Below are 12,857 nucleotides of genomic sequence, written 5' to 3' on the forward strand. Positions count from 1 at the left end.
ATACATGCAAGAATTTTTATAAGAGGTCAATACAAAAACAGATAACTAAGTGCCTTCTTCTAAATGGAAAAACAACTATGGTTTTGAAAAATATTTTACTCAGAAGGCAAAACTGTAATTTAAATTTCCATTTCTTTAAATGACATTATTACTGGAGTCTGAAAATAGCCCTAAATGTTGCACTGACAACTTTAACAACGATCCTCTCAGGCACCATCAGAAATATTTAATTAAATAATATTAGCTAGGCAATCACACTAATTCTGTAATCTTCAGTTTAAAGTTGATATTACTACTTTAAGAATCAGTAAAGACTTTCTAATTTTAAGTTATTTTTGAGTCACCTATGAAATTTTAAATAAGTTTATTAAAGTCTTACAAAGATGAATAGGATGCAGTCCCTGCCCTTGCGGGGTTCACAGCAGGAAAAACAGATGAGTAAACAAGAAGTGGTAAACTGAGGTAAGTGTTGGAATACAGGTTTCAAATGATCTAGGGCTGTTAATAAGTCTATGAATCCAGTGACAGAAGGAAAACGTTGGATGCATTTTCAATTCTTGTGCCTTTCCATGTTCCAACTAAAAGCAAATATCAATCTTAACCACTGGCCTATTTCCTCCTTACTTTAACTTCCTAACATTCAGTGACATTCTTTCACAGAAAAAATATACTGAATATACTTGAATATAAGTGAAAGTCCCACCATGCCCCCCCCCAAAAAACTGATACTTTAGAAAAGAGGGGTTTGGCACATATTGGGCAGAATTTCTGATAATAGGGTTATTCGTTTGGTAACTTCATTTTGGACTATAAAATTATTTGGGGAAAATACAATGATCTTCATTACCTCAGTTAAGTTTTTAGAAGTTTATAGAGATTGCTTCACACTTAAACTTTATATACTTTTGCTAGTATACTGTTTCTCAAGAGGTTGCTGTTTTTGTTTTTTGTTTTGTTACCACAGATACCACTGAAAATCTTATGAGATCCATGGAACCTGATCCACAGGAAAGAAAACACACACCCAGGCAGAGACACAGAATGTGTAGGCCATTTTCAGATGTTTGTGAACCTCCTAAAATCTAGCCTAAAAGTGCCCATTCACCACAAACTAAAACCCATGGTGCAAAAGGAGGTGGGCCTGAGGGACTATATGAATGATTTCTAAATATGAAGGAGGAGTCAATAGCATGGGAAGGCCAATGTCAACAAAAATAGTGATGCAACAGCTTGAATTCCTCTCCCAGGTATGTGGTCTAATTTACTTCCTATTTCCTCTGTTTACTGTTATTGTTTTAACAGAAATATTTGGTAAAGTGCACCTGGCATATCAAACTACATCAATAAACTCTGAATAAAATATTTTAAATTAATTTAAAAAGAAGCAGTTCTCAGAGAGGAATGAGAAGAAATAATGAATGCTACGGGAAATCTCACAAGAGTAAACATATTTTTAGGTTTTCTTATGTCCAGGTTTGCAGTTTGTTCCCCCACAAGTGACCTTGCAGTTTGACATAACACACATCTGCCTAAAATGAGGGGAATAAAGCAGACCGTGCTTGAAAAGTAGAGCTCTAAAAGGCCAGTGAGATCCATGACTTGTGCTTGCCTTTCCTGGACAGGCACCTGACACCCCATCTTGCTCTTCCACCACAGGTATTCTTTTACTCCTTCCCTATCCTCAAAGTCCCGTGTCTTGCCCACCATACGTATTTGGACAGGTGGCCAGAGAGCCGCTTGTCAGAGCTTTGGCCTGGGTCGTAACCTTGGGCTACAGAGATGAGGGGCATCAAAATTCTGGAGGGAAAATCCAAAAGCAAACACTATCCATTTCCAGATGTTATCAGAACCTAGCCCTGCACCCAATAAAAATGGAGAACACTTCCTCTCCTCTTACTTGATTTTTACACAGCCCCAAGAATGCAGTGTGAACCTGTTAGTATGAGGGATCAGCCACACATTAGGCTTTAAAATGGCTGTTATGAACTGGCTGAAGTACCAGTTATAACAGCACTTCTCTCTGCAGGTTTTTAATATATATTCCAGATTTCTAAGCAAGCAAAATTGTAAGAATGTAACTGGTGTGTAAATTGGTGGAAGTCCCTGGGTGGCTCAGTTGGTTAAGCGACTGCCTTCGGCTCGGGTCATGATCCTGGAGTCCCGGGATCGAGTACCACATCGGGCTCCCCGCTCAGCGGGGAGTCTGCCTCTCACCTCTGACCCTCCCCCCTCTCATGCTCTCTCTCTCTCTCTTTCATTCTCTCTCTCAAATAAATAAATAAATAAATAAAATCTTTAAAAATAAATAAATAAATAAATTGGTGGAAGTCCACTCTTGTCATAGCAGGTGCTCCATCAGTATAGCATGATGATCAACAACTGTTTCTGTATCTGGAGAAACCATGAGGACATCTTTGCTCTGGAGACAGAGTACGGGATGTAAATGATAACCTCTGAGGGAATAAGAAATACATTCTGGGAAAAGTCTTCTCCTTCTTTATGTGCAGTGTTTGTTTGTTTTTTAGCATTTGATGACTCATTTTTCTTATAGCAAATTCCCAGATTTTGTGTGTATGTTGCACAGAGGGTAGCGAGTGGGCAAGGGGAGAAGAAGGGGGTTGTCTTTTTTTTTTTTTTTTTTTTGCTTTCTTTGTTGACTGGCCAAAAACATGCCACTGGTAATTTGAGCATGGAAAGGTTTTTCCCTTTCATAAAAGGTGGAAGGAAAATAATCAAGAACAAAAAATCTCAATTGAGGCAAATCCCATCCACTGTATTATTTTTCTCATGGGCAAGCAATGCTATTTGTAGAATATAACATAAAAAATTAATAAGTTCATGGTAACTGATGTGACATGTTTGTTCATGATGATTTTTAGCATTATATTCATTGTGTCTCATATTTTGGTTGCCACAATTCTTAGCTGATTAGTTTTTATTTTTTGTTTATTCCTTTTCTAGGACTTAGAGGAAAAATCATATTTTCTTGTGATTTTTCTAAGACATAAAACATTCTTAGGATTATTTTTTTTAAGATTTATTTATTTAATTGCGAAAGAGAGAGACAGCGCGTGCGCGTGCACAGCGGGGAGGGGCAAAGGGAGGGGGGGAATCCCAAGCAGACTCCCCACTGAGCACAGTGTGGGGCTGTAGAGATCAAAACCTGAGCCAAAATCAAGAGTCGGACACTTAACTGACTGAGCCACCCAGGCGCTCCCATTCTTAGGAGTACTTAAATTATTTGAAGTATCTGATACTTGTAGCTTTTATTTGCCCAGAGATTACTTATCTTCTCTCCTCCTTGCCACCCGCGGAGGGAACACATCTTACAAGGTAAGTAGAAGCTGTCGCCCCAGGAATATCCATGCTCCTTTACTTTGTATTCTTTTATCCTATTATTCTCTAAGGCAAATAACTTCAGTTACAAGCAACGTTTATATTTTAGACTAAAAAAACTAAAAATATTAGGCAAAATCCCCAAATCACGAGCCCTCGCATTAGACATCTGACTAAAAAATAGCTTTGACAAAGAAGGATCCTTTTCCCCACAAAGTACACTACTACAAAGGTGATATCCATGGATTTGCTGATCCTTCTTTAAAAGACCATGTACCCCTGGAAAAATAGTGTGTTGTTCCAAGAATTCAAGATGAATGGAATTTGGTTGTCAGAACAAGTAGGTCCCTCTTCTCACATTAAGGAATGCAGTGACTCTCAGTGGGATAGAAAGTTAGTTCTTTGCACTGGGTGAAAAGCAGGGCTGTTGCACATGATGTTACTCAGGGCACACCCCTGTGCAAAGGTGGGGCAAGAGTGTGAAGCTGCTTTGTGCTCAGCTTGCTACGCCTTATCCCTGATGCGAGGCCGTTTCATACAAAAAGGGGTTCCTCTCCTTAGCACAAAGGCCTCTCTGTTTACTGAGCCCTGTGTCTTCACAGTTGTGTCCATCCAGATGAGGTCCCTTTTTCCATTTAACACAAAGGGTCTCTATGGCCCTGCTGACAAAAGTTAATTTAGTATACCTGAAATACTACATACATCATCTGGTCAGAATGGTGCTTTAAGTTTTCTAAACAGGTATACTTTCTGACATCATTCATTTATTCAATAAAGAAACATAACTGTGTGCCAGCTATAGGCCAGGGACAATGCTTGGAGCACAAGGAATCCACACACAAACATACTCCGCAACTTTCAAGAACTGTAACTTAAAACAACGAGATACCACTATACTTCTATTAGAATGGCCAAAATCCAAAACACTGACAACACTAAATGCTGACGAGGACATGAAGCAACAAGAACTCTCATTCATTGCAGGGAGGAATGCAAAATGGTATAGCCACTTTGGAAGACAGTTTGGTGGTTTCCCCACAAAACTAAATATACTTTTACCATATGACCCAACAATTGTGCCCCCTATTATTTACCCAAAGGACCTGAAATTTTATGTCCATACAAAACCTGCACATGGATGTTTACAGCAGCTTTATTTATGATTGCCAGAACTTGGAAGCAACCAAGATGTCCTTCAGCACGTGAATGGATAAATAAACTGTGGTACATCCAGACAATGAAATACTATTCAGTGCTAAAAAGAAATGAGCTACCAAGCCATGAGAAGACATGGAGGAAACTTAAACGCATATTTCTAAGTGAAAGAAGCCAGAAGTTCCAACTATACGACACCCTAGAAGAGGCAAACTATGAAGATAGTAAAAAAAAAAAAAAAAAAAATCAGTGGTTGCCAGGGTTGGGGTAAGGGAGGATGACTGATGGAGCGTAGAGGATTTCGGGCAGTGAAAATACTATGTATGATACCGTAATGGTAGAAACAAGTCATTCTCCATTTGTCCAAACCCACATTATGTATGACCCCGAGAATGAACCCTAATGTAAACTATTTACTTGAGTAAACATGTATCATTATAGGTTCATCAGCTGTAACAGATGCAGCGCTCTGGTTGGGGAGTGGGTACTGGAGGAGGCTATGAATGTGTCAGGGCAGGGGGTTAATAGGGAATCTCTATGCTTTCTTCTCAATTTTTCTATCAATCTGAAACTGCTTTAAAAAATAAAATTTAAAAGAAAATAGGCAAGGATTGCATGAACATTTCACCAGTGAAGCTATACAAATGACTAATAAGCACATGAAAAGATGCTTACCATCATTACTCATTCGGGAAATGCAAATCAAAATCACAAGAGATACTGCCTCATACTGACTAGACAACTATAATCAAAAAGACCGTAACAAGTATGGGTGAGGATGTGGAAAAATGAAACCTTACATTACTAGCGTGAATGTAAATGATAATGGGCACTTTGGAAAGCAATTTGGGTGTTCCTCAAAATTGTAAACATAGATCATGTAACCCAACAATTTCACTCCTAGGTATACACCCAAGAGGAATGAAAACATTTCCATGTAAAAACACAATGTTCATAGCAGTGCTGTTCATAATAACTAATAACTCGTATCCACCAATTAATGAATCGATAAATGAAATGTAATATATCCAATTGAAATTATTCAGCAAATAAACAGGAATTAAGAAGTACTGATACATGCTATAATATGGATAAACCCTGAAAACATTATCTTAAGCGGAAGGAGCTAATCACAAAATACACATATTGTACGATCCCACTGATATGAAATGTATAAAATAGGCAAATCCATAGAGACAGAAAATAGATAAGTGGGTACCAGGGGTCAGGTGGTTAGTGGTGATGGTTATGAATATACTAAATATGTAAATATGTTTAAAACCACTGAACTGTACGCTTTAAACTGGTAAATCATGGTCTGTGAATCAGATCTCAACATAGCTGCTATAAACAAAAAATATTACAGGGTTTTTTGGGGTTTTTTTTGTTTTTGTTTTTGTTTTTAGCCAGGATACTATAAGTTGCTTCATTTCTCTTAAAAGAAAGAAGAACCAATTAACAAAGTTGTAGCTCACTATCCTTTAACTTTGGGAGCTAAAGCCATCCAAATGCCAAAGGAATTGACCCTTCTTAGGAAAGAATTTATCTCACTAACCTGCTTTCTGAAAATTCTGAAAAATCACCCTGAAGTTCAAACTTGTGCAGAATTTCTCCAATTAGATAACCGCTGGAAAATGACTTTGCAAATGACTTGGGACCTGAATTTTGAAACATAAAGATAAAGAAGTAAATTATAATGTTCCATACAGAGCACAATTATTTTCATTTTATATGCATAGAGTAAAACTCCATACCATAGCTTGAACTCAAAATGCCATGGAAATACTTCTAGAAACATCCTTTAATAATCAAATAAAAAGACTGAAGTTTAATAGATATGTCTTATAAAGATCCTTAAATAAATATAAATCGATATGTGAAGATACAAGAAATTTTGAAAGAAACACAACTTTTGGCCAAATTAAACAAAATACAACCAATAAAATTTATCTAAACCTTAGACCTGAAGTCAAGCCTTCAATTTATTTTACAAAATTACACTCTAATACCTTAGTTATCAATGCAATCTATGGATGATGATAGCATATTCTAGCCAAGTGAGGTGCAATCTAACTTTAGTAAACTTTAAGACTTTATTTTAACCTTTTTACAGTGGAAATTTTACAAAAACCATCTATCTGCACCTTCTCAAAAAAAAAAAAAACAACCTACTGAGCATAATCAGGCTTTCCCTTGGTAGTTCCAGAGGTTACTGTGATCTAGTTTTTGTCCCGCTCAATGACAGAGACAGCCAAGAGGAAAACAGAGTTTGGAGCCAGGGACATCTGCATTGGAATCTTGACTCTGCCTCTTACTAGTTGTGCAACCTCCGGCAAGCTGTTAACCTCCCTGAGTTCCCGTCTCCTCATCTCTACAACAGAGATAACCGTATCTCTACCTCTCCTGAAGAGCTATTTTCAAGATTAGAGGTAATATATATGAGAATTGCTTGGTACCATACCTGCCACAGAGTAAGCACATAATGATAGTGCAGAAAAAAATGTGTTAATAAAATTTGCTTTTTAAAAAATGTCCTTAGTGGTGGGTCACTTCTATTTTTCTTATAAAGTGAAGAATATCAGGTTACATGTTATTCAAGGATGATATGCAAAGTTGATACACAAAATAAATTATGCTATCATTTCTCAAATGATTTCAAAATCCTCCCAAAACCTTCAACTTGCTTCTATCAGGGTCCTTTAGGCAACAGCAGTCCAAGCACTAAATATCACTGAGGTATCGCAAGCTCATTTATACCAGATTGTTCTCTTTTATCTATTTGACCAGTAATAAGGTGGCTAATTGATTATGTAGAAATAACATCTCTTCCTGATTTGTAGAAATGGAACTTGGTGTGTGGTTCCGGGGGTGGGGGTGGGGTGGGGGGGTGATGATGTGAGTCGCTCCACAAGGCCACTGCCCAGAGGCCTTACTCAGCATACTACACGTTCTCATAAGAACAAAACTCTTGCATATCTGACACCAGCCCACAATTTTGCCCAAAGCTCTCCTAATATTTGTTCTCAAAATATTTTATACTCTTAATAATACCCCAATTCTCAGGTTGAATCAATATATAATAAAGTAGTTAAAAATGATGTCAACTATGCCCATTGATTCTATCTACTTAGGGTGAACTCCAGAATCATCCGGCATCAGAATCTATTGACTCTGTCTTCTGGCATCAGACAGTAGTAGTATTTGAAGCAACTGAAACCCATATGGCTCCTTCCACGACCAAAGGGCAGAGGTGTGCTATCTCCTCCTCCTGAGTCATTGCTGCTTCCTCCTTTCCTCAAAGACCTGACACTATTGGCCACCAATGCTGTCACCTGGTCTTGGCTGCCATCACTGTCCTTACTGTGCCATCTGGAATGCTCTCGCTGCATCCTGCACCTCTTCTGTCATTGCTTCCTTCTTTCTGGGTTGTTTATTTCCCCCTTTCTCTCTTCCTAGTCCACCCTTATTTTCCTCTTAGTTTTCTGAGGAGCCATTGGAAATACAGCCATTGTCAGACTATGGGTATCTATTTATAGTCTAAAGACTCTTGCTTTGCATTCAGCAGCTGTTGCTCCATCACCTTCAGGTAGTTTGCATTCCTTCTCTTCCTCCCTCTGGATTTTGCACTATGTCCACTGTTCCTTAGACTGAATGCCTGAGGTCTAGTCCATGAAGAACCGGGGAATATCTGTATCCTGTTCTGTCACACTCAATGTAGTAGGCAAATGGCCTTTAGTAAACTGTTTGTTAGACAAAGGTCACAGAAAAATAAAATCATAATCCATTGCCTTTGAAATGCATTACCTATTAATAAGGCAATTCTGAAATGAGTAAAATAGAGGCATTTGTGGGTATAAAGAATAAAGAACATTAAACACTTCTTATTTCATTGTCAAATAGTTTACTACCAACAAACAAGTACAAAAACATCTGTCTGCAGGTTTGTATGCATAGGACACTTCAGAATTACTGCGTGCTGCATAAGCAGAAAAGAGAACGGTGAGTGAAGAATAAGAGCAAATGCGAAAACATGTAGAAAAAAATAAAAGAAGAGGAAAAGATGACTACCTGCAAGAAATTAGACAGGAAAGATGATGAGGAGAACATATATTAGCTAGGAATATACAGATTAAAAAGTACGAGAAGACAGAGAGGAAGCTAGAGAGAAAGAGAAAGAAAAAGAAAGGGGGAGAGGTGTGGGAAAGAAACAACAAGGAAAAAAAGAAAAAAGCAAAAGAAGGTTTATTCTTGCCCTTTGGTTTGTTATATTTTTTCTTCCCAGTATATGTTCCTGGCGACCATGACTAATTCCACGATGGCCACCTCTGTAAGTTCATTTGCACTAACAACTGGAATTTCCTGTGGGAAAGAAGAGGCAGGTTGACTCTAGGACAAGATCAATGAATAATCTGAGAAATAAATAAACCGTGGGAGCCCAGTGATATTCTGCATCCTGAGCTCTAAAGTCATTTACATCTGGGACCGGGTCATTCAGCAACAACTCAACCCTGCCTCCGATTTTCCACACTGCATGCCTGATCCCTATCACAATGGTTTTCTTTTGCTGAAATCTTTCATGTGGGCCTTTCTGGAAGGTCTGTATGAGGAAGGATACAACAAATGAAATGGCCCGTGTGCTTCCCACCAAAATGACCCTGAGCCAGTTGGGGAAAGCACATAAAGGAGATGAGCCTTCTGTATTCCAAAATTATGGTAAGAAGGAAATCAAAGTCTCTGGAGAAAGATTCTCTGGGTTTGACTCCTTGTTCATTTACAAGGCGCTGGATTTTGGGCAATTATAAAAGTCTCAGTTTCTTGTCTTGAAAAGAGGGAGAGTGATGCGTTCTACCTCGTAAGAGTTGGTTTGAGAATTAAAGGAGATATTGCATGTAAATGCTTAGCATAATTCCTGGCGTATAGTTAAGTGCTCAGTGACAAATTTTTATTGTTATTATCAGTGCTTCCCAATTTAAGATAACATGTCATATTAATTACATAATCTCTAAGCTCAATGACTACAGTACAGACATCCTTATTTAAAAAGTAATTCAATACAAAGAGGGCAAATATTTGACATTGTCTTTAAAGTCAAGTACAAGCTCCCCACTCCCCTTAGGTCCAGACCAGGTATATCACTCCCATCAGAAGTACGTGTAATCAAACATAGTTGATTCCTACAGCAAAACATTTCAATGGAAGAAATAATGACTAAACAGCATGACAGCATTTCTGGTTAAGTTCTGCCACCAAATGAATAAAGAGATACTTGAATTACGGAATTATAAATAAGGGTCTATAGACCTATACATTCTATGCTTAGTGGTCTTCACTCTTCCTTTACTAGAAAAGCAAAGATCTAGTCTGCATTATCCACCGCGTTTGAAAAGCCAAACGAATTTACTTCCATTTGAGAGAGAGAAAAGCAGCTGCTGATAGCTTGGCACTGACCTGGCCCCATCAGGCCTTGGTGTTCCTAGGAGTTGGCCTGGCATTCACAAGCTAGGCCTTGGCATTCTCATGCTGAACATAATCAATTTCATAGCATGCCAACACCAGACAAGGCCACGCTGTGACCCTGATAGATCGAGACAAAAACAAAATTCCTTTGTAATCATTCTGTAGTCAGACCCAAGCAGTACTGTCCAAAACTCAGAAATGCCCCTATTGTAGCCAGTATGAGTGTTTGCTGCTTTTTTACTAATCATGGCTTTGTCTTGCTTTATTCTCTCCACTTCCTAGATAAGACTAACTGAAATACCCAGTTGTAGAGTTGCCTATGCTTTTTGGCATGGTCCAGTTCAGAGCAAAGCACTGCGTCCTTGAACCCTCCTCAAAAAACACCTAACACAAGCCTAGGTGCTTTAAGTCCTTTCTAACACCCGCTTACTGAACGACCCGTGGCTCCCCACGGTATGTGTTTTCTCTTGTTGGCCACGAGTCAATAAACCCAACTTTGTTCAATGATGGGTGTGTGTCCTGTGGTCTCTGGCTGGAGGACATTGAAAATTTATTTTCCTCCAGTATAACAACAGGATGATCAACTCTCTCCTTTGAAGACATTAGCATAATTCTCAACATGTACTACGTGAAACAAAAACTCTATATCATTCTAATTTTCTTTGATGGGTAAAACATTGGGTGGCATTCTTTTCTTGGGATTTCATATCTTAAAAATGTTGACATTAATTTACACAACAGCCTTCTGTTATTAGATATGGTGTCTCAATTTTTAGGCAACGGAAGCCAAATTCTCATCAAGGAAAATGCTGCTGAGCTGGCCAGGAAATACCAAAATCTGTTGTATTATGAGAAACAATATATTTCCTAAGGACTCTGAGGGAGGAAAATGTGTGGTTTAATGACACCAGGTTAAATGAGGAATGAAGTAAAAGTGAGCAGGCCCAGAATCTACTGGTAACTTGCCACTACCTAGCTGTAAAACCCTAAACAAATCTCTAAACACATCTGATTTAATTACCTCATATGCCAAAGAAGAATTAAATGATGTCTAAGATTCTTTTCCCTATCTAAAGTTATGAGTCTAGAATATGGTAAGGTCACAGGCCAATAACAGGTCACCATAATACATTATAAAATATTATATATAAATAAACATTCAGTAGGATACTTTACCATCTCTGTTGTGTTTCTCAAAATAAAATTTGATGCTTTTGAAAGGTCTGGACATAAGACCTAATCAACAAAGTATAATTAGTGCACAAGAGGGCCCAAATAAAGAATGTCCCTAAAATTTGGTACAAATAGAAAATATGACTCTCTAAAAAAACTACTAAGATTTAATATAAAAGGATAAAATTAGCCACCTATGGAAACCCACTTGTAAAACAAAATTAACAAGGAGCATAGATTATTTCTTTTTTATTATTACTATGTTAGCCAATCTCTATTCTGAATAAGGTTAATTAATATATCCCGAGATTATTAGCTACCTGATGTGTAAAAAATTTAGATAGGTAAATTGTGAGCTTTAAGAAATAATCTATGCAAGAATGAAGCAATTTACCTATTGTGAGCTTTAAGCTATGAACTGTGAACTATGAACCTATCACAGCTACATAGATAAAAATATCTCTAGGGCGCCTGGGTGGCTCAGTTGGTTAAGCGACTGCCTTCGGCTCAGGTCATGATCCTGGAGTCCCGGGATCGAGTCCCACATCGGGCTCCCTGCTCAGCAGGGAATCTGCTTCTCCCTCTGACCCTCTTCCCTCTCGTGCTCTCTATCTCTCATTCTCTCTCTCTCAAATAAATAAATAAAATCTTTAAAAAATATATATCTCTAGAGCAGAGAAGTAAAACACATCAAATATTAGTTGATTTGAAGGTTCTTTTGGTAACATCTAATTTCTGATTATCAATGACAAATCTGACATAAATTTGATCTTCTTCTGAGTGTATCAGCCCATCAAAATGAGGCATCACGTACAATTGCCAGTATGAGTTATTTTGCTATTTTTTTCCTCAGGATAAATGGGTATCCTGATTTATAAAATCAAAATGTAATCTCAGTTAGTATGAAACAATTCCTAAAAAATTGCTTAAAGTAATAAAACAGAGCTTCTGAAATCACAAAGATGGGGATCAAAGTACTCAGGGTGACCTTCTCAAGAGGAACAAATCCATAAAGTTCAGCCTAAAATAATACTTTGCCTCACTGGCACACTCTCATGTAATAAACAATTAGTTACTAAATACCTATTATAGGACAGGCGTGATAGTAGGCATTATCCTAAAGTAAGAGACAGAAGAAAAGTTGAAATAATATTCATTGAGTGTCTAGATCTAGTTTAGATGTTAGGCGCTGTGGTAGGTGTTTTCCATTTCCAATCTCATTTCAGATCCTTCCAAACATAGAAAATTTTTTTCCGGTTTTCAGCTGAAGTGTAGTTGACACACAATGTTACATTAGTTTCAGGTGCACAACATAATGATCTGCCAACTTTATGCCTTATGCCGGACTCACCCCAAGTGTAGCTACCAGCTGTCACCACACATCACTGGTAGCTACCAGCTGTCACCACACATCACTGGTGTCATCACACCATTGATAAGGGCGCCTGCGTGGCTCAGTCGTTAAGCGTCTGCCTTCGGCTCAGGTCATGATCCCAGGGTCCTGGGATCGAGTCCTGCATCGGGCTCCCTGCCCAGCGGGAAGCCTGCTTCTCCCTCCCCCACTCCCCCTGCTTGTGTTCCCTCTCTCGCTGTGTCTGTCTCTGTCAAACAAATAAATAAAATCTTTAAAAAAAAATACCATTGACTATTTTCTCTATGTTGTACCTTTCATCCCCATGACTCATTCATTCCATAACTGAAACTAGAACCACTATTATTCTTACTTCTCGGGGCAT

The 12,857-nt window shown here is 38.2% G+C and overlaps 1 protein-coding gene across 11 annotated transcripts in view; it reads right to left on the reverse strand.

Moving 5' to 3' along the window:
• The window catches only part of SPEF2 (sperm flagellar 2), a 173,241-nt gene that overhangs the window by 155,955 nt on the left and 4,429 nt on the right, over positions 1 to 12,857 (reverse strand). For 10 of the 11 annotated variants that reach the window (XR_012377618.1, XR_012377616.1, XR_012377619.1 and 7 more), the window contains exon 2: positions 6,047 to 6,149. Coding sequence is in view for 7 of the 11 variants with exons in the window: in XM_073891028.1 (XP_073747129.1) it covers positions 6,047 to 6,149 (103 nt within the window). In the remaining 4 variants the exon portion in view is untranslated. Of the gene's footprint in view, positions 1 to 6,046; positions 6,150 to 6,663; positions 6,793 to 12,857 lie in introns of those variants that run through there. The other variant, XR_012377617.1, reaches the window with a different exon arrangement.

Source organism: Callorhinus ursinus, unplaced genomic scaffold (assembly GCF_003265705.2).
Source record: "Callorhinus ursinus isolate GAN/ISIS: 27379988/994484 unplaced genomic scaffold, GSC_fseal_2.0 scaffold3, whole genome shotgun sequence".
Lineage (NCBI taxonomy): Eukaryota > Metazoa > Chordata > Mammalia > Carnivora > Otariidae > Callorhinus > Callorhinus ursinus.